Here is a 22,769-nt window from a genome sequence, read left to right as displayed (position 1 = left end):
ACGCTCTCTCTCTGCTGAATGAATAAAAGCATTTTATTAAAAAATGCGTTTGCGTTTGTCTGGGTATTTACTTTGTAATCTGTGGTTTAAATCTATGTATTGCTTTGAGATGCCACTTTTAAAGGTGATATGTAAAATAAAGTTTTTTATTATTGTTATAGAGAAACATGATCAGATTTTCCCTGGTTCAGAAAAAAAGACGATTAAAATCTGTAATCTTTCCACTTGTATGTCATCGAAAAATACAAGAAGTTTCTGCTTTGTGTAAGGATGGTATCAAAAAGTAATCTAAGTGGTGAAAAATCTGTGCTCCTCAAAGCGCTTTACAGGATAAAAACAATAACAACAATAGTTTAGGCTGGGCAAACGATTTTTTTATAGAAATACAAAATGAGATATAATGATGTGTTCCGGCTAAGACATTAACGAGTACAACCCCCCTCTCTGCGGGAGTGCTGGCTGTGATTAATTAAACCGGTTTCACAGGTATTTTAAAAGTAGAAGGGGGCGAGATTTCCAGCGAAAGACACCTCCCCCCTCCAAAACCAAGGAAGTACAGTACTTACTAGTTAAGAAAGCTAGGCTCTTCAATGAAATCGCTTTAACATGCTAATGCGTTGGTGTAATCGTCTGGGCGTGGCAAGCTTCTAATGTCAACTCAACTACGGCAAAAGGAACCCTTCTTTCATTGGAAGACAATGAACATATTCTAGCCCTAAATGAATTTATAGTAAACATGGTTTACATAAAAGACATTTTTCCAAGAAAGTTTAGCCTTTGTCACTAATGAAACCACTAAATAAAGACATAAATATAGAAATCTTATGATTTTTAAAATAGATGACTTTGCTAAAATTTATTTAAAAATAAAAACGATTACAAATGCCAGCGGAGAGAGAGAACAGGGGAGGGGTGTTGGTTTTGCATAATGGGCGGGGCTATGGAAATGAGGTCTATTTGGGAATGTGGAGTTACATGTTCTGGCTGTTTGTGAATGACCGTTGTTGAGTATAGAGTGTTGAGGTATTGATTTTGTGTAATGCTTTATGTTGAAAATTGAGCTGGATTTTGGTTATGATAAAGAGGATAAACTGGGATGGGAGGAGGGTTAGGTTTTGCATAAGGGGCGGGATTATGATAATTGAAGGAATTTGAGAGAGTTTTGGGTTTGTATTACGAATAATTCGTACAAGATATTGTGATTTGTTGTTGTTTTGTTGAGATTTAACTCTGCAAGTCTGAGTTCTTGTGTCCGTCCTATCCGAGCCCGAAAGTATTACAATATGTATCTTTATAGCAGGTGGTGTACAGCTTTTTAGTATAGATTACACTTTTCTCAAATGTATTTAAACATAAAAATGATTACAATCTAATCTGTCCACGTTTGATCCCAATATCCCAAGAAAAATAAATCTAAACGGGGAGAAAGCTATGCTGAAAGTTTATTAAGATACTTAGAAGATAAAGATATTAATTTATGTTGCATTTGTCTGATTGTGAATAAAAAAACACATATATTTAAACCCGAGTTTGCGATTTAAATCAAAACGCGATTTAAATCAATTTAAATGTTTATATTGTAACGCATAGGTGACTATTCATTGTTATTAAAATGACTTAAATTCGATCATGTTGTGATATTTAGAAATATAAATTTGTTTGGTGCGAGTGAGGTTTTATTTAATCTCTGACCAAGGGAAACGTTTCATTTTTTCAAAGAAATGTTTGTTGAAAGAAAAGAGTCAGGGCTCCAGCTGGATTTGATCACAGACCATGTGACATGGGAGTCAGGAACTTAACACACAGCACCACCAGCAAGGTCACATGCAGAGTGCTGAAAAAGCACTACAGAAACATTATCAACAGACAATGTACAGCGTGTACTATTCTTGTGTTGCAGTACATGAATATAATTATATCGTTATTAATTTCTTTAGATATGCGATTCCATATTATATTCCCTTTTAATCAAATTCTAAAAGTATGCTTGTTGACTACGGTATCACATTACTTAAAGACTTTGAAGCTTAAAATGTTTAGGGAGAAATGGAATACTGGTGTGTATTTTTTATTTAAAGTACTGAGACCAGCCATATACTGTATGTTTATGTTCCAAAATTAATATTGTTTATGGCCTTCACACGCGTTACAGTATGCTCCTGTTCTTTTTATGCTCAGGTACTAAGATTTCCCTTTAGTGGTAAAATTCCATATGAATATTCATTGCTAAAACGGGCACAGTAAAGACATTTACTGTAAATCTTTCTACGACCGACCAATGGACCATGAGTGCCACTGTCGGTCAACCAATCACGTACCGCGGTATTGCGCGTCACAATGCGCAAGGACGTAGCCAATTACCCGCGGTACGCGTCTGTGCCGTGCACTTTGAATGGCTGCATCTGTATATGTAATTGGCATTAAAACAAATTGTTTTCCTTGCGATTTTGTATTTCATTAAATGGGTGATTTATGAACTCAACCTGTAGCCCTTAGAATCTCTCCCAGTGACAGCGGCAAGAGCACAGAGGAGCTTTTCAGAGCTCCAGTTGATTAAAACATACTTGAGGTTGAAAATATAGACAAATTGATTCATAGAACATTTTTTCTCAAACATTCCACTCAGCCTTGCTTATCTCCCCTTACTTTCCATTGAGTGAATTTTTTTTTTAATTTCTTAATTTCATATTTATTTCTGCAGGTCATTTTTAATAAGGTTTCAATGCAGTAATTTGTAAGTTATGAATTGCTAAAATGTGGAAGTAACAGAAATCCTAATTATCATTATTTTATTGCTATTAATGCTCCTTTTATTACTTTCAATTTTAAAATACTTAATCTTTGTGAAATGTATGCCCTGAGTTTTTGTTATAATTTATTTACTATGTGTTTTTCAAAGCTGGTTAATAATAATTAATACTATTAAGTACTATACTATAAGTACTTATATAATTAATCAATTTTGTTGTCTAAGGTTTAAAATAAAGTCGTGTTGGGAGCTGATAATAGCAGTGTACAGTATATGCAAATTGTGATCTGGAAGGGACCCTTTCAGGTCTTGCCAAGGGCTCCCAAAAAGCTAGGGCTGGCCCTGACCACACCAATACTACTGTAAGGTGAATCCCTCTCTTAACAAAGCCAGTAATAAAATTAGACTCTAAATGCACAATATGAATTGGCACTTTCACATGCCCCATTTCTATGCCATGATGGACACACCACCAATTACCCCTATACAGCACCCATATACACCCAGATATAATAAACATGCTAAGACAAACTGTATAATAATACAAAGTGTATTTGCAAGAATAGCAATTGCCCAATAACACCCTTTCCCCAAAAAATAATGGGGCCAACTTCATGTAGCTAATTCCCAACTGGGTACAATTTGATCTTGTCTTGTGAAAACATAAATCCAGACTTTTTTCAACATATTTTCTAAAATAATTTGGCTGTGTAATCTGACTGTGTTAAATAGCACCCCAGTGCTCACTGAATCTTCACATCTTCAGTATAATCAAAACATAAAACGTGATCTTATATACAGCTGTGAAATACAGTAAGGTTAATAACTTTTTTTTAAGATCTCAGATTAGATTAGAATTTTGCATCTGTTAATACAGTGGCAAATATAACTGTGATTTTCTCATAAAAGAATAAGCAAAATGTATTCACATTTCTGATAATTCTACATATCAAACCATGCCAAATATTAATATTAACAATAAAGTAATAACATGAATGAACCTCCAAACCAACAATCTCCAGTGTGCTCAGAGTGAGCAAGGGATTTAAAGATGCCCTTAAACAGAAATCCCAACTGAATTTTTCTGATGTAGCCATGGAGGGAACACTTCACTATTCAATATGCATTCAATACACATTCCCAATAGTCACTGATGCAGCTTTAGCGAAGGGACACCAATCCCCATTAACCCTGTACTTCCTGGCAGCGTCTATGTATCCTGGTTATTAATATAAAATATATAAAATATAATGAAAATCTTTAAAAAATAAAATCATTCTCATAATTAAATTAATATTTATACTACATTGGCATTTTTATTTATTTTATATATCACAGTATGTAAAATATTCATTTTACAATCACAATCTCTTAAGACTCTAGCTGTACTGGGGGCCAATCAGATTTTAAACTGAAGAAGGTAGACAATAACTTGAGCCCCAACCCCCATGCCCTGGACAAATTGAGAAAAGTGTCATATCCAGTCAAAAGAGTGTAGTGTTGCAGAGTTCAGCACATTTGCAAGTTAATGAGAGGTTATGAACTGCAGCAGTCCTGCTCCTCAAATTCCAATAAGATTAACTACAGAACTCTTTTTCTGTTTCAGCTATATCAGACAAATAATTAATTAAATCAGTCAGGATCTCTGAGTTTAATAAGCAAGCACATTTCGTTTAGATCGGAAAACACAATAGGATATTGGAACTGTTGAGTTTTTATAATTTCTCTGAGAGGAGGAACAGAAGTAATAAACACTAACACAAACAGCTGCTTGTAAGATCAAGGTAACTTTCTTATCAATGAAACAAGCCACAATACAGTCAGGCAGACAGTTTTTAAATTTTTCATGCAAAATTAGTAGTTGTCAAAACCAGCTACTTTTCAAGCAGTACATGACTTCTCAAAAGGTACACCATCCTCCCGTGCAAACGTAACATTTGATCTTTCAACAGTATGCCTCAGGGACTAATTCATAGTATGATCAAAACAATGATAAATATAATTGCCATTCACCTAATATTGCACTGAGGGTGTAAATGTAAGTGTGTAATGTAGTTTTAAAATGTCAGCTATTTGAATCGAACATGAGAACAACAACAACAAGTCCCGACGTTTCACTGGGGTTATGCGAATCACAAAAAAGTCATAGCCACAGATATACCAAAACAGTAGCCTACACATCAATGAACTGCAGTGTGATCAGTATATCATATAAATATGCTGTATATACAGTATAATAACCTTATGGTTTAAAGCCATTACAGTACAGTATGTGTGAAGTACATTTTTCATTATCAAAATTTAAAGTTAAGTTGTTTCCTGATTACTTCTTGCTGAAATTTGCAGTAAGACCAAATATATTTATGAGTTTAATTTAATGTGGATATAAATCTGAAAGAAGCACATCACGTTCACAACAAGCTTTAATAAATAATAAACCATTTTTATATATCCAACTGAGTAATTTTGTTTCTGTAAAATAACCCAACTTTCTTTTTCTATAAATTAATTTAATATTTAACATACTGTAATATACAGTAGAAAATTAATAAAAGTAAAAAACCATATATATCTTAAATAAATGGAAAATGATTGTCCCAAGGGGCTCAGCATTGACAAAGAATTAAAACAATTTACATTTTCTAGAGAAACCATGTTAAGCATTTAGTGCATCATCTGGCAGTTTTACAAAATATCTTCGTTCCAAAAGAAAATATTTTAAAAAAGAGCAGTGAAATGGGGTGTGACGTGGTGTGGCATGTACACTGCAAACTGCTACATTATTCAGCATGCATTTTGAATGCCTGGATATCACATTTATTATGGGAAGTTAATTTTTACAGTCATATCTGATTTTTCAAAAGCACTTTGAAAAATGAGGCACAATTAGCTCTTCGCAATGCATGTTCCAGGGTTATTTTTAATGTTTGTAGTGTTGTGGGTTTGCATGCTGAATAATATTCACACCTGTTAGCCTAAACGTAGGAAATCCCAAGTCATTGTTATTGCTCTCCATTGTTCTTTAATTTTAAACTATTGTTTACCCTGAACTTGTTTTATCTGTTGCACTAACTTCCTAGATTCTATGTGATTCTGCCCCTGAAACAGCAGCAGTCAGATTTCGTGTTACTTTCCCTGTCTGATCTTTTTTTGTCCAACCATTAATGGCATACCTTCCTTCTAATCTAAGAAACTACAGACACTGCTCCTACTCGAGAGCTTCATCTCCTTTCTAAAGTCTGGGATTAACTGTAATTCATAACCTTGGAGCATATATTGGGAAGAGCTAACAGTGCCACTCCAACCTCCCCACCCAGTTTTTCCTTCAGTACAAATAGAGCAAACTAGCTCTTTAGAGAGTGCTCCCTGGGTGAGTAACTGTAGTTAGAGTTAACTGCTTTTTCACTTACATGTCTAGTACCCTACTTCTCTCTACACTCCATCATCTCTAATCACCATCTGTAACCTCCAGAAAACTTGTTAAATGATGATGCATTAATTGAGGGAACTAACCATGCTTCTACTCCACCTAGTTTAGCCTTGTATTATAACCCACTCCAAGAGATTGATCTTAACTAAGTCGACTGGAGACCACCTAACCTTCAGTACCTTCTTCTTTGACAACTTTTATTCCCTAAACTACTGGTCCAAATAAAAATGATTGTTGTTGGAAAATTCCATCTCTTGAATTAATTCCTTATTTAAAGAGAATATTTGCTAGCAAAAAACGGCAGCTGAACTGTTGCATCCTAATGCAAATGTCTGCAGTCACCAGTTTCTTTATGATCACAAATACCTTAACATTAAAGCTGCTCTCCAGACTCCAAAACAAGCAAAGATTGTTCAGATTGACAACTACTCTGCTACAGCAACATTGCCAGTGAAACTACAAATAATAATAATAATAATAATAATAAACTTTATTTTATATAGTGCCTTTAAAGGTGGCTTCTCAAAGTGCTTTACAGGATGACAACAACAATAAATAAAAAGAATACAGAAGATAAAACACAATTACTATAAACAGAGGACACATGGATGGTGGTACTAAGAAAAGCAGAGGGGTGAAGAATGGAACCAGTTAAGTTAAGGCTTTTCTGAAGAAGAGAATTTTGAGTCTGGATAAGGAGTTTAGAGAAGATGACTCTATGATATCCTTGGAGAGAGAGTTCCAGAGCTTGGGGGCATAACAGGAAAAGGCCCTGTCACCCATACAATGTAGACGGGCTTGGGGGACAGTAAGGAGAGCAGAATTAGAAGAACAAAGGTTGCGAAGTGGGGAATAGGGCGATAATATTTCAGGCAGTTACTGAGGTGCCAAGCCATGCAGAGCCTTATAGGTGAGCATGAGGATTTTAAAGTCTACACGGAATTTGACCGGAAGCCGTGCAAGGACTCCTGGATAGGAGTAATGTGAACACTTGCACTAGACCTGGTCAGGATTCTGGCTGCTGAATTTTGGACATTCTGCAGTTTGTTCAGAGTAGATTTAGATACCCCAGCGAGTAGAGCATTACAGTAGTCAATTCAAGAGAATACAAAAGTGTATTTCAGCCACAGTTAATGATAGCATAGGGTGTAGTCTAGCGATATTTCTAAGCTGAAAAGAAGATATTTTGACAGTATGCTGTACATGTGGGTCGAATGTTAAGCCAGAATCGAATATAACCCCAAGGTTTTTCAAATTTGATTGAAGCTCAAGTACAGAGCCATCTACAGATAGGGTTACAGGAATGGCTTTACGAAGTTGATGGGGGGTGCCAATAAGCACAACTTCAGTCTTGTCACAGTTAAGATGAAAGAAGTTTTGAGTCATCCAAATTTTTATGTCAGAGACGCAATTAGATAGAATAGAGACAGCCACATCAGTTTCAGGTTTGGTATGGATGTATATCTGAGTATCACCAGGGTAAAAATGAAAGCTGACCAAGTGGGAACATGTAAATGCTGAAGAACAAGGGGCCCAGTATTGAGCCCTGAGGAACACCAGACTTAACAAGACCAATTTCAGACCTATACCCATTAAGAAGTCAAATAAATGCTGAACTGGATCACAATAAATCCCTTGTAAAAAGGGATGAGTTGGACAAGATTATATGCTTAATGACATAATGACATTTATGAATGACCGCTAAAGAATATTGATCCTGCAGTGTACAAGTGGTGCTGATAAAGATGACAATGATAATGCAACATTGTATCTCTTAGTATCTGTTTATCTACAGATAAAGTCATTCAGATTGTGCATCTAAATTTTTTGTCAAAACGTATTGTCTCGATAAGGCTGAAAAACTAAAGAATCTTCACTGGCCAGAGAAAATTGATGGGTGGCACTTGTGGTGAGTTAGATGTTAGTAAAAACATTAGCTAAAATAAATTTTAGTAGCTGAGAATAAATATAATATTCTGAACACCATTAATGATTAATTTGTGAATATAAATAATATATATACTCTAGCTTGCAGTGGTATCTTAAAATTAAAAAAGGCACACAACAGTTTTCTACTTTCTTCATAAACATTTCCTGCATCGAATTCTTGAGCTATTCATCTAAAGTGTTTTTTTTCAAAGATTTTACATTATCCCTGAATGAATCTTTAGACCAACAATCTCCAGAGTGTAAGGGGATTTAAAGATACCCTTAAAGAGAAATCGTAATTGAGGTTTTTACTTGTTCGCTTTTAAATGGTAATCCACTATGTAGATGTTTAGAACTAAATTTTTGTCTTCTTAGTGTTTGATATAATCATAGTTTTTTATAATAATTTGGCTTCACCAAAGTTGTGCTTTCTCATGTAGCCTGTTAGCAATTGTTTATGCTCACTAATGACACTATGCAGGGCTAATATTCTAATATATATATATAATATATCCTAATATTCAAAAACCAATGGGCAGGTGAAAGTCAAAACTGGGCTGGGACAATTAAATCAAGATAACAAATCCAAATCGCAAAGGAAGAAACATGGTCAGAAACTAGTTAGAGTCCACAAAGAAATGAAGAGATCAAACTGTTAGAAGAAGGGTATGCGCACTAGGGAACTCCAAAGGGAATTTGAATTAGTGAGCAACAGTAAGGAAAAAGAGGAGGGTTAAAGTAGTAACAGGAGCGAAAGGTAATAGGAAGATTAGTTGCGGTATGAGCGTCTGTTTAAGTGGGTGTACATGGGAATGTGTTTGTCAGGTGTTTGTGGAATGCGTGGTAGTGTGAGTGCGTGTGAAATACGTAATAGTTCCCCCCCCCCCAAAGGAGGACACCCTTATAGGAGGATCTGGACGGGTACTAGGAAGTCATTGATAAGACTTCAGTCCAGTATGTTGCCCTCCGGAACCCAGGACTGTTCTTCTGGACCAGAACCTCTGTGCCAACAGGCATCCAAGGTGTTGTTGACCTTGAAGTAGTTGATCCACAAGCAAGTCGGGTAGAAGGTGGATGAGGTTCTGGTTTAGAAAGAGAGGTTCTGTTTTAAGTTTTCAAAAGGGAAACATGGAAAGTAGGATGAATCTTAACGGAGGGGGGAAGTGTGAGATGGTAGGAGACAGGCTTGATTGGGATAAGAATCCGGAAGGGCCCTATGAAACAAGCACCCAGCTTGTGGGACGGTTGTCGGAGGGGAATGTTCATGGTGGATAACCAAACAAATTGTCCTCATCTTCACCTGGGGAATGGTTGTCGGCATTTATTAGTGGAGGTCAGTTGTCTGCAAGCAGTTCCTAATAGTGCGGTTCTAGCTGTTGGACAAAGTAAAAATAAGGTCTTGATTGCAAGGACGTTGGTTTCAGGAATGGTGTCAGTGAAAAGTGAAGGTTGATAACCGAGTGAACAAAGAAAGGAAGACATCTTGGTGGAAGAAGTGTAGAGGGAGTTATGAGCGTACTCAGCCCATGGAAGAAGGGAGACCCAGTTGTCTTCGGTTGTGGAGACATACGCTCTCAGGAAGGTTAACAGATCCTGGTTTATCCTCTCTGCTTGGCCATTAGCTTCTGGGTTTCCAGAGGTAAGGGAGGAAGATGCCCCCAAAACCTTGCAGAACGCCTTCCAGAATTGGAAATAAATTGAGGTCCCCTGTCAGAAACTACGCTCTTCAGGATGCCATGCAATTGGAATACATCAGGTACAGACAGGTCAGCCATTTACCGGGTGGATGGAAGAGAATGAAGAGGGATAAAATGTGCAACCTTCGAAAATTAGTCAAGTACCATCATGACAGTAGTCTTATCCTCACTCTTAGGGAGATCCATTAGAACGTCAACTGAAAAATGGGACCAAGGACGTAGGAAATGGAAGGGGCTGTAAAAGACCCACCTTTTTCTGCTGGGACGTCTTGACTCTGGAGCAAGTGGTGCAGGCCCAGACATATTCCGTCATATCAGTCCTCAGGGAAGGCCACCAGAAATCCCTGGAGATTAGGTCAATGGACCATTTAGTGCCCAGATGACCCGCAAATACAGAATCATGACCTCATTGAAGAACTGCAGATTGGAGGCAGTTGGGGATGAACAATCGGCCCCAGGGGCATTAGGGGGGGTACTGTGTGATCCTGAAAAGCACGTCTCATCTGGTCATCGATGTCCCAACTTATGGCTGCGAGAATCTTGGTAGGTGATGAAGAAAGATGTGAAGACGGGGGTTTGAATTTAATCCTTTCTGTAGGGGGTTTAGGCTTCTAAGTCACAAGCTGGGGTTTATGGCAGGAAAGGGGGTTAACTGATAAGGATTGCAGATGCAAGCTAGGAACCCCCCTGGAAGTAATGTTAAACTGACCATTTGCCCAGAACATCGTAAACTGGCCAAATACCACGAACCCCCCTCTTTACCATCAGACCGAGTGACGTCAGAAACGGAGAAGAAAACACTATATAACCCAAAAGTTTGTAACAGTACGTTGAACAATACTTCAGTTTTGTTGTTTCTTGCGGGAAACAAGACTTCGGCTTTATTGTTCCTTGCATGCAATAAACTCATCTGTTTTACTTCATCTCGGGATCAAGAACCTTATTTCTTCTGTTACAACAGTGAAATGATGGGTTCAGGTGAAATGTGGGTGTAGGGAGGATCATGTAAGCGGGAAAGGGCGTCGGCTTTGACATTCTTGGGACCTAGGGTGTAAGTGATGAAAAAATCGAATCTGGAGAAGAACAAAGCCCATCTTGCCTGGTGAGATATTACAAATAGGCCAAGTTCTTATGGTCCGTGAGTATGGTGATGGGGATGTCGAGCCCCCTCTAGCCAGTGTCTCCATTCTTCCAGGGCGAGCTTGATGGCTAGTAGCTCCCTGTTCCCGACGTCATAATTAATCTCCGCCAGGGACAGTTTCCTTGAAAAGAAGGCACATGGGTGGAGGACGCTCTTCTTTCCATGGCGCTCAGATAAGACGGGGCCGACTCCATGGGCTGAAACATCGACCTCAAACACAAAGGGGAGTGTAGGGTCTGGATGGAGGAGGATTTGTGCTGTGGAGAAGTGCTGCTTGAGTCGATTAAACGCCTTGTCAGCTTCGGGAGTCCACTTGCCTTATAGGGAACCTTTACGGGTCAAAGAGGTAATTGGTGCCACAATAGAACTAAAATTCCTGATAAAATGTTGGTAAAAATTAGAAAAACCCAGGAAACGCTGTACCTGTTTCAAGTTCTTGGGGGTGGTCAAGTCTCTGATGGCCTTAACCTTATCTGGATCCATCTGAATACCCAGAGATGAGATTATGTACCCCAAAAAATGAATACTGGAAGCATGAAAAGAGCACTTCTCCAATTTGGCATAGAGTTTGTTTTGAATCAGTCGGGTCAAGACTTTACGGACATGAGAAACATGTTCTTGTAAATTGCGGGAACAAATTAAGATGTCATCCAGGTAAATGAAAATGTAATTTCGAATGATATCCCTAAAAATGTAATTCCTAAAGTTTTGGAAAACTGCAGGAGTATTGCAGGAAGTATTGAGTGTTGCAGGAAGGCCTTATAGAAAAGGTTACAAAAAAATGCAAGTTCTAATATTCAAAAACCAATGGGCACGCGAAAGTCAAAACTAGGGTGGGACAATTCAATCGAGACAACAAATCCAAATCGCAAAGGCAGAAACGTGGTCAGAAACTAGCAAGAGTCCAGGAACCAACAAAGAGATCAAACTGTTTGAAGAAGGGTACGCATACTAGGGAGCTCCAAAAAGAATCCAAATTAGTGAAAGACGATAAGGAAAAAGAGGAGAATTAAAGTAATGATGGGAGTGAAAGGTGATAGGAAATTTAGTTGTGGCGTGAGCGTCTGTTTAAGTGGGTGTGCGTGGCAATGTGAATGTGTTTGTCAGAGCGTTTGGAATGCGTGACAGTGTGAGTGCGTGAAGAATGCGTAACAGTGTCTATTTCAGCTTAACCTTTCTGATGTAACACTGGATGGAGTGTATCGTCCCTTGGTTGCAATGTCTCATCGCAGTGAGGGTAACTGGGAGTGGAGTGCACTTATTTATTTGCACTCCCAAATGTGGGAAGAAGCACAAACCAACAGCTCTCTATGCTGTAAAGCCAGCTATACAGCTTTGGAGTAGCAGTTTACAACCATGTTTATTTTCTTTATCATGCCATATTGAGGTGCAATGGAAAATTAATTGTCAACTGCTAGGCCAGCTAGAATGATGAATTTTAATAAAAAATATGTTTTAGTTTAACATCTGACAAGTCCCTAATACTCTCACAGGCACTGATTAGTTGAAGAACTCCACTGGGTGTAAAATCCACTGGGTGTTTCCTGGTGGAATGTATGTCACTAGTCTCTATGCTACTCTTTGCTTTGTATTTGGTGACATTCTGCAGTTTTCACCCGCATTTGTTTTTCCAAATGACTTAACCTGCAGGGAAAACACAATGTTTACTACTTTTCTCATGCTCTATCGATTTTAAGATAAAAAATCAACTATTACTAATTTTAGCTTAAATGCTGTATGATAAGAACTGGTTCCATAGTAATACTATCATTAGCAGCACACTTAGCTAGTTATATTAAAGCCGCATTCCCAGTAAAGAAAGAATTTGTTCTTACACTCAATGTCCAGGTACATGCTCTTCTGGTGTCCTCCAATCCTACTCAGTGCCTCACAGTCAAAGCGCCCCCAGTCTGACAGCTTCACTACAGAAATAGTCAGAGTGGACTTGCCCTTGCGCCCATGTGCCTCAATCCGTCCATCCGGGCTCTATAAACACAAAATCAAAGAATCATATATTTCCATCTCAAATATTGCTTACTGATGTGTAAGCATTGGCAGTGCAGTTCTTTGCACAAAAATAATAATCTTTAAAATCCAGTTGTCCCTTAGGTGACTGGGAAAACAAACGCTCATTTTGATGTAAGAACTGAGCTGTTTTACTCACCTGGTTCAAAACATCCTACTGAAGACTGTCCACTCTGAGTAAATGTAGAACGTTGAACAAATTAAAGTACAGGATACATATGACAGTCTTAGCTATCTTCAACACAATCAGGAGTTACTATAAATGTATAAGCACCTATAATTTACTCAAAACCACCACTACATATGTAGTATTGGAGTAAAAACTGTGCTTTCTACAATCATAATGTTTGTTATTACCAAAGCATAGTTTGAAGATTTCCTAACCTAAGTTAAGAAGAAATCTACACGAATAGAAGATTGCCAAATATTTTAAAAATATATACTGCAGTAAACATATAGGGAACTAAAATCTATAAAACATTATATACTACAAAACGGTCTTCTTCTTCTAAGTAGTAGTAGTAGTAGTAGTAGTAGTAGTAGTAGTAGTAGTAGTAGTACATTATGCATCAAACAGGTAGGCACAAAAGGAACATCATTTGGTGTCCTGGTAACTGAACATGCATCCTGTATTTTAAAAATGCCAACAAGGTCCAATGGCCAATAACCCTAAAATTTAATTGCATTTTAATCCTAAGAAAACTGCATTTGAAATTTAATGTTCAAACAATCAGGCTCATAAGGCACATAGAACAATTAAGACAATAAGTCTCTGGAATAACCAGCAGACACACTTTCATGTTTTGAAATCAATATTTTTCTATTATAAACCAAGTATTCCAAACTCAGATTAGAAGTTCTGGTAAAATCAATCTTGCATCTTAGAGTGTATGGGTTATTTGTAATGTTTGTAAGGACTTGTTTGTCTGTTCTACGTAATTCAGATTTTATGGCACATTGTTCTTTCTCTGTTACCAAGAAATATCAAACTTGTGGGCTATTATCCCTCTCAGCATTCTAAGCAGATTAATTTTCAATATATAAACTGTACTGACATGACGTTGCTACCTCTCGCTGTAGCATCTGTCATCTCCTGTGGGATTAATACATCACAGGGTTTACCTACTAGTACTTTAGATAGTAACATATACTGTAAGTACTTTTTTCAGGTTTGTGCAACTGTTTACAATTATTCCTTGTTGCATAATACTGTATACATAATACTGTTGTAAAAAATACTGTAAAGTAACTGTTTTTATTAAGTAAATGGAAAATACATTTTTAAAAAAGGAAACAAGGAAGAAAGTGGTTATTGCAAAAAGATTGAATTTGGTTTAACATTGAAGCGGTGATTGTTTTCTTATAAACTTATATTGCCTATAACCCACCCCGATTCTTCCTCACCCACTTATGTAATGCTGGCTTCCATCATTTTCAGACATCACCAGACTACTTTGTGAGTGTGGATAATTGCAATCCCAGAAAGCCACAGTGAAGTTTTTATAAAGGATTTATGTATCTGGCCATGCATGCATTAATGAATTTGCAACACATCTACAATCAGACAGTAGCAAACTGGTGAAACTGCGTTGTTTCCTTTCTAGAAGGCAATACATTAAATAAAGCATCTGTTCTGAAGGTGTTTCGGTTCCTGTGAGAATGTGTACTATAATAAAAAAAAACATGCAAACAGTGAGGCCTGAAATGGAAATTCAGCTGCTTGTTATTCTGACAGTATCTCAGGCAGTGGAAAACTACTGTTAACAGTAAACCAACAAGAATCGTGTTCTAACTATAATATAATGAAATTGTATTCACTCCTAAGGCTGGTCAAATGCATTCAAATTAAAATATATTTCCCAATTTCACACATTCTCCTTCAGTTCCATTACTTAATGCTGTTTTTTATGAATGACAGATGGCTCCTAATGACAAATTAAATTTTGTTTTGGGGTTCCTTTAAAGTGGAACCATTTAATAAAACTTCAACTCATTCCAGGCCTACTGTTACTGCCAGACTTAGATGCCTATGTTTTAAAATCCTCATTTATAAAACATGTAACAGAGCAGGGATCATGACTAGAATGAGGAATATTCCAAAAACCATTAAAACTGTGAAGGTACATCCTGTGAGAAACATTCTTTTGAAAAGACAAAATCATTTTATTTTAACATTTGCATGTTTTGATATTACTTAAAAGTAATTTTACCAAAGGAAAAATATCAAAGTAATCTTTTATACCAAGGGTCGTCTTAATTCTCCAGAACTGACAACATTTATATGTTTATTAATTAATAATACATGTGATCTTCCATCAATGTAAACCCTAACAAAGGTGAACAGCTGAAAAAATACACTTCTTGGCTTAGCTCTGAAATCATTCCAGTGACCTTTACTTTGAAACCTGAATTTAACCGAATAAAATGCTAATGTATCTAAATGCTTAATTTGTTATGAAGGCAAATAGTTCAGGATTATGGTCTCTAATACATTTTGCACCAGTGTGGCATGTAGGTCTCTGTTTAGTGCTTAGGACAAGACTGCTGCAACAGCCTGAAATCATTAGCAAAGCAGTTTCGATTATGGTTCTCCACACTTCTATGCACTATACAGATCCAGCCATTCAAAATGCTTGAAGTACACTACGTTAAAACGCGGTAGGCATTGCACATTATACCACATTATACCGCATTTTAGTTGAATTATGATAATAGTATCCGGAAGCACCTTGTAAAACCGCCAGGTGAAGCTAATAAAGCTTAACATCTCATGTACAGCATTTGAGCTGTTGCTAGAAATCGCCCGGTTTCGAATCCTGGTCACTGCAGAGGGACAATCTTTTTCCAATTAAGAATTTAAGTTTTATATTCTTTAGACTTTTAATAATTTTAAACTGTGTATTAAAGCAGGTTTATCATTAAACATTAAAAAGTCGGTATATTTTATAAAAGCAAGATTGCTCAGTTGGACAAAAGTACACAACCTTGGTAATATAGTGGGTTGTGGTTTTAACATGTTTGTTCTAACATTATTAAGCTTATATTGTGTACATCAAAAAAAAGTTAGAACGTTTTATCATAGTAAGAACACCACTTGCTGTAATTGTAAAAATATAAATGTTCCAGCGATTTTACTTATTACATATATGACTATGGAATCGTGTAACTAAGCAGCTAAAATATCACAGGTGGACATTTTGGAAACATTTTGTTTTAAAAAAAATATTGTCCGTGTAGTGGTAATGGACAAAGCACTGCACCCAATGGTTCAAAGTGAGATCAGAGTATTGCTTTCGGTTTGTTTCTTATGTAGTGAATACATAAAAATAGTCCACTTTTATAGCTTGTTGTTGGCTCTGGTATGAATTTGTGTATCTGGATAAATTAAGTGATGGTATTGTGATTAAGGATTTCTTTGCAAAATTCTTTAAGTTAAAAAAAAGGAGGGAAGAAGGGTTATTTTTACAATTGGTACAATAAAGAAATCATGCAATACTTATATGTATTGGAAGGCGCTCTGTTTTATTAACAGACACTCTGACTCAAACCTGTGATGTACAGTGATATACAGTAGATGTGGGTAATGTTAATCCCATTAAACAGTGTGCTTGTTGTGCACATCCTGCTAAACTAGAAATTAGACACAAGAAGAGTATTATTGGACAATGTTGTGTGGCTCTGATGGAATTTCTCTGTAAACTGAAGAGTTATAGAGGATACATGTTGTGTATCGCCTCTTTTTACACTGTACGAACATTCCAATGTTAATGCAACACGGACGATATTATTAATAACCTTTTAAATCTGAAGCTGTCAACTCGACTTCACACCTGCATGTCAAGATCACAGTTTTTAAAATTAAAAAAAAACATCAAACCTTTGATTGGATGATTGTTTCGCAAGAATGTGAAACGTGACAATTTGTTACAGTTACCATTAGGAGAAAAAAAGGTTATTTTTATTTATTTGTGGCTGCTGCAGTGGCTTGCAATGGCTAGATAGTTAACACTTCCCAATTGCTTTGTCAGTCTGTCCGTGGGGGTTAGAGGGGAAAGGGGGAAAGAGAACGAGGGTGCTCTCTTTGACAACTGACACCCCTCCATACGCTTAAATGAAAAATGAATAAAAACCCCAATGTAAATGTCATATTTACAATTTGTTTAAAATAAAATTTAAAGTTCTCTAAAGCTTTCTCAGTGAAGTACGAAAATTCACTTAGGGAGCAGTATAAGTATGCTTAGGCAGCAAAAGATCAGCTGAACAGGAAAGAAAACACTTTCAGAGAAAACAATGTTTCAGGTGTGAAGAATACAGATCCCCAATTAAATTGCAGCCTAAATGTTTCCCCACACACCCTGCTCCCGCTGCGATTGAAATATACACAAAGCACTGAAAGCTGATCAGGTGCTTCACAGATGTAGGGATAGTACATAATTCTGGCTTTATGAACTCACACCTGGGATTCGATTAATTCAAAATAAGTTTTTTTAAAATACTGCACCTTTGCAAATGCGCTCACACTGTAGGATATGCACTCAACGTGCCACAGGTGTCACATTTACTGTACATGTCAAACCAGTTGATTTCTGTAGCAGATTGTGATTTATTTTTTTCCATAGCCTCTGCTTTGTCATTTATACAGTATGCCTATTCCAAAGATATTTTTGTTTACAAAGAAAGTGTACTACTGTAATAATTTGAGCTATATTAATATAATTATATTGTTTTTAATTTCTTTAGATATGGGATTCCATATTATATTCCCTATTAATCAAATTCTAAAAAGTGTGTTTTTTACTGCGATAACAAGCGCAAATATTCATAGAAAATGTTAAAACATTATAACTTTTTATGAAGTATATAAATTTAATCTAGTCATGTAAAAATAAAACGTAAAAACTTTTCCAAAATAACTACGATGTGTAATCGAATGAAAGACTTTGATGCTTAAAATGTTTTGGAACAAAGTGGAATACTGGTGTGTATTTTTTATTTAAACTACGAATACCAGGCATATACAGTTTACATAATGTTTATGTTCCTAAATTAATATTGTTTATGACCTTTAGATGTGTTATGCTCCTCTTCTTTGTGGCCAGGCAATCACGTGCTGCTGTACAATGCAGCGAACTGTGGATAATTTTGCATGGTACAGGGTTGTACCACGCATTTTGAATGGATGCATCTGTATGTCTACAAATATCATCACCATAACATATACCACACCACTTACTGTAAATATATATAATAGCGTTATAGAATGAACACCCTGCACCCTGAGGTATCAAAATGAATATTATTATTTTTTTGTCTAAACACAAAACTACAAGAAATGGAACTTTCTTTTTACTTCGGATTCTAAGGTTTTGTGCATATTATGTAAAGTCAAAGGCAACAGCTACGGATCACTATTTTACCATTATTAGGATTTTTCCATGTTAAGAAGCTTACATTGACCATTAACACAGGTAGAGTTATGCATGTTTATATGATAGAATAAACTTCAGGATTAGAGTGGACATTAACAGTCACAATGAATTATGGATATGAAAATTAAATATATGTAAGAGTGTTCATTGTGTTCATTGCAAGATGCGACACAATACAAGATAAATTATAATACCAGTAAGAAAAAGTAGTCATAATGCACACCAAAAAAATAGAAAAGCTAAAAGACAAACACTCCTGCACACACATACACAACATATTCTGTGCTATTACCATGTGACAGGTACAGGTGAGAAGGAAATTTTGTTGTGCGAGAAAGGTGTCAGGATACTAGAGACAACTGTCCCCAGCTGCTGTCCCTTTCATTAACACAGATCCATCATTCTCTTTGAGGTGAACAATTTTAATGATACACCAAGGGAATTGTGCTCAAAAACACTTAACAGAATGTGCTAATTTGGATTTCTCAATATTTTTTCAAAGTGACAATGTTTAAAATTGGATTTAGATTTAGGAATTATGTGTCTGCGACATTTTAATATAAAATTTGCAACATGCCGAACATTATCTCATAGATTCAGAATGTGAATAATGTTGTTATACATTGAATTGTACTGTAGATATCAACCAATGGAAAATGTTATATTTGAACCAGGCTTCAAACTGTTTTCTCAATATTTTGCAATATATATGTTTATCTCTGACATACACAACAAAATACAATACATATACAGATGCAGCCATTCAAAGTGTGCGGCACAAACCCGTACCATGGGCATCTACGCATTCGCCACCGCGCCCTACCGCGGTACGTGATTGGCTGGCCAAAATGACCGACAGGGGCACTCGTGGTGTGTTGGTCGGTCGTGGAAAGATTAAATCACGTCTTTACTGTGCAAGTTTTAATTCTCTTAGTATTGAATATTTATATGGAATTTTACAACTAAAGGGAAATTTTAGTAGCTGAGCATAAAAAGAAGAGGAGCATAATGCATCTGAAGGTCATAAACGATATTAATTTAGGAATATAAACATATTACTTTCCCCTGTGAACTCTGAAATTGAAATGACTCTGAATGGATAGGTGAACAAGGATAATTAATTTAGTAAAACTAATAAAATCATGAATTAATTTTCTATCACACTTTCTATATATATTTCAATGACATATTAAACTTTTTTTTATTTGACAAATCTCTTAAGCACAAAACCAACATCACAAAAGACATTGATCAGTTTTATAGCAAACAAAGATTGTTATTAGTAACCTCACAGTTTTCTGTGCATTTGTTTTTCAAGCATCATTAATGAATATGCCATTCAGCAAAGAAATCTCTCCACATCACATATGTTTCTCTTTGACTATTTCAGAATTCCTTCTCAGCAACAGACAGAAGCCTTCCCGATTAGTATTTACACCATCATGTGTAAGAGGAATAAAGGAAAGCATACTTAGCCAAATTCAGGGAACATTCATTTACTATGACAACTTTTATAAAAGCCTTTTATTTACTTGCAGAAAATATCACATACTGTAAGAAGATTAAGCAACACTGAGTTGCTATGTAATTTAGTTGATTATGGCTATATTCTCCATAAATATTTAATAGAATGGACAAGCTTATGTAATTTAAAAACATAGAATATCAATACTATAAAAGCTCTGTGTATGATTAGTTTTGTTTTGTATTTTGCTTTCACTTCTTGGTGGCATTTCATTTTCCTATTATATTTCATCCTGATGTTAACATTTAAAGGAGACTATGATAGAAATAAAATGTAAGCAAGGGCTTTTATTTTTTTGTAAATGGGTGATTGTGATCTTAAGGATCGAAGCATGCCACAAATTCTAAAAACAATGTAAAAAATGTAGGGCCAGTTTATTTGTTTGTTTTGTTTTTCAAAACTCTATTAGTACCTAATGCTTAACAATGTAACAATTATTTTGTTTATTCATTATGCTGAGTAACCTTATTTGCATTTAACATGGAGTTTAAGAGAAAAGATACAAATATCATGCAAAAAAATGTCCAAAGCTGTGTACCTTGTCTCCATCTGTAAAGCTGTAGCCATCACTGGCCCTTCTCCAGGACACCTCAGGAACTGGCTCGCCTTCTGCTGTGCAGGAGATCATGGTGGCACTGCCCTCTACTGCTGTGATGTTGTTCAGCAGAGTGATGTGTGGCTGTACTAAATACCCAAGGACAGGAGAAAAAAATAAGATATATAAACACAGAGACAGGAAAAACATTATAGGCATAACTCCACAGTTACTGATAAATAAATTATTATTCTATTTTTATAATTGATGAAAAATTATGGTTAGGAGTCATTGCACCAACCAAAAGTAAAAATCTGCAGGGTTGATAAGAACAAAAAGGGAGGTAATGTGACTTTGGAAAGATTGTATCCCACTTTGGACAATTATGTAATTGGTATGTATCTCTCTTTCAAATGCCTCAAAAGTTTAAGCTGAGAACCTCACTACCCAAATGAAAAAGCCTTGCGAGATGCCTCATGCAGAATGTACACACCTTTTATAACATAAAAAAGCACATATCATGCCAAGGTCATCTGCGCCTTTTTGTCCTCTCAGCTCTATCCACTTGACTGCTCTAGTTATTTCAGTCCATATTTCAGAAGTCAAGTACTGAATTGAATTATAAATTGGTACATTTGTTGCTCACTGACTGCTACCTTTTCCACTTATCAATTAACTACAATTTTGTATTTGTTGATTGCAAATAATTTCAAACCATTATTTGATCTATGTTAAATGCCACTTCATCAGCTTCGTCCTGCAGCATGTAGCTACAAACATTTTTTCCTCCATCAGAAGATATGCCTAAGTACAGCACATGTATACTGTAGGTTATTAAATTGGGAATATTCAATAGAGTTAGGTGATGAAATATGTGTAACTTTGCTATAGACTGCTGGGCTTGATTTTAAGGTCATTATGCCACATAACAAAATCATACATAAGCAAAATCTGTACTGAGGTTAAAATCTCTTGATGATAGGATTAATACTCTAGACTAGTAGTTCTCAAACTGTGTTCTATGGAACCCTTGGGGTTCCATGGGACATCTGCAGGGGTTCTGTGAGCTCTCATATATGTTACAAGAAAAATAAAAATTTGCTAACAATAAAAAACGTGAGTTACGATGGCTTTACATGGCTCGAAGAAGTCAGAAAAATTAGGCATATCTTCTGAAACGTCCTCTTCAGATTCATTCTCTGAATAAATTTCTTTACTTTGGCTGCTGGAGCCAAAAGGTACCTCGGAGGTGTCAGATTAAATTTCCTCTTACAACTGCTTTTTTATCTTGTTTGGAGATAAAAATTTTAGCCATTTCGCCATCCGGCAAATCTCAAAAACTCTTGCAATGAGAGAAAATAGCATGTTACTAGGTAGAAAGATCGCTTAGAAATTACAGCAACCACGAGAGAAAAGAAAAAGAAAGAAAATGTGAAAAACAGACTTCACATTACAAGAAGTTCATTGACTCGATTTCAGACTCTTCCTTACAAACAGCTTTTAATGAAGTGCAGTTGGCAGAGTTTTGGTGCAGCACCAAAAATGAATATCCAGTATTATCAGAGAAAGGTCTTTCTGTTCTTCTCCCATTTGTGACCACCTACTTGTGTGAAATCGGATTTTTATCATACGTGTCCACAAAAATGAAGTATCACAACAGATTGGATGCAGTCACAACTCACATCCATAACTCCAAATATGAAAAAAAAATGTAGAAGTACAAGGCAAACTCACTCATCACACTGAGATTGTTCTGTTTCTGCTGGTTTGAAGTAAAAACTATCAGTACTCTTTTTAAAAAAAACAAATGTATTGTCTCACTGTGTTTTACTTAGTCATTTTGCTACCAACTTTCCCTATTTGCACCCGGTAAGACCACAGAAAGCATTGTCTGGTTCTATAAATCTATTCGTTTTTTTCCTTTGTTAACAATGTAAAAAATTTAAAGTTTTCAAACCAGAAGGAAACCCCTCTGGTTTTCTTCTAATTTGGTCGAATCTGCAGTTAGAACTTTGATTCTTTTATTCTCAACGAGTATTCCAGTGATTAAGCTTTATTGAACTGTAGGGGTGCTAATCGCAGACAAGTTATCATGTTATTAATCCATCCATTTTACCTTCCAATTTTCCTGGTGAGGGTCACAGTGAAGCCGGAGCCTACCCGGCAAGCATCGAGCACAAGGCAGGGTACAACCTGGACAGGGCATCAGTCCATCGAAGGGGAAATGCAAGCTAATCATAAATGGGGGCAACATGGAGGCCACAATAAGGGCTGAGGGGGGAAATTTGGCCCAGACACTGGGATAACTC

At 36.3% G+C, this 22,769-nt stretch overlaps 1 protein-coding gene across 7 annotated transcripts in view; it reads right to left on the bottom strand.

The window, feature by feature from the left end:
* Positions 1–22,769, bottom strand: part of LOC102686692 (neural cell adhesion molecule 2) — a 791,770-nt gene that overhangs the window by 151,295 nt on the left and 617,706 nt on the right. For all 7 annotated transcript variants that reach the window (XM_015361840.2, XM_015361841.2, XM_015361843.2 and 4 more), the window contains exons 8-9: positions 20,464–20,609; positions 12,782–12,932 (exon numbers count right to left, since the gene is read on the bottom strand). In XM_015361840.2, the coding sequence (XP_015217326.2) occupies positions 12,782–12,932; positions 20,464–20,609 (297 nt within the window). The remainder of the gene's footprint in view (positions 1–12,781; positions 12,933–20,463; positions 20,610–22,769) is intronic.

This window comes from Lepisosteus oculatus, chromosome 13 (assembly GCF_040954835.1).
Source record: "Lepisosteus oculatus isolate fLepOcu1 chromosome 13, fLepOcu1.hap2, whole genome shotgun sequence".
Lineage (NCBI taxonomy): Eukaryota > Metazoa > Chordata > Actinopteri > Semionotiformes > Lepisosteidae > Lepisosteus > Lepisosteus oculatus.
The sequence above is the reverse complement of the archived record's forward strand: the minus strand, read 5'-3'. Positions and strand labels throughout refer to the sequence as shown.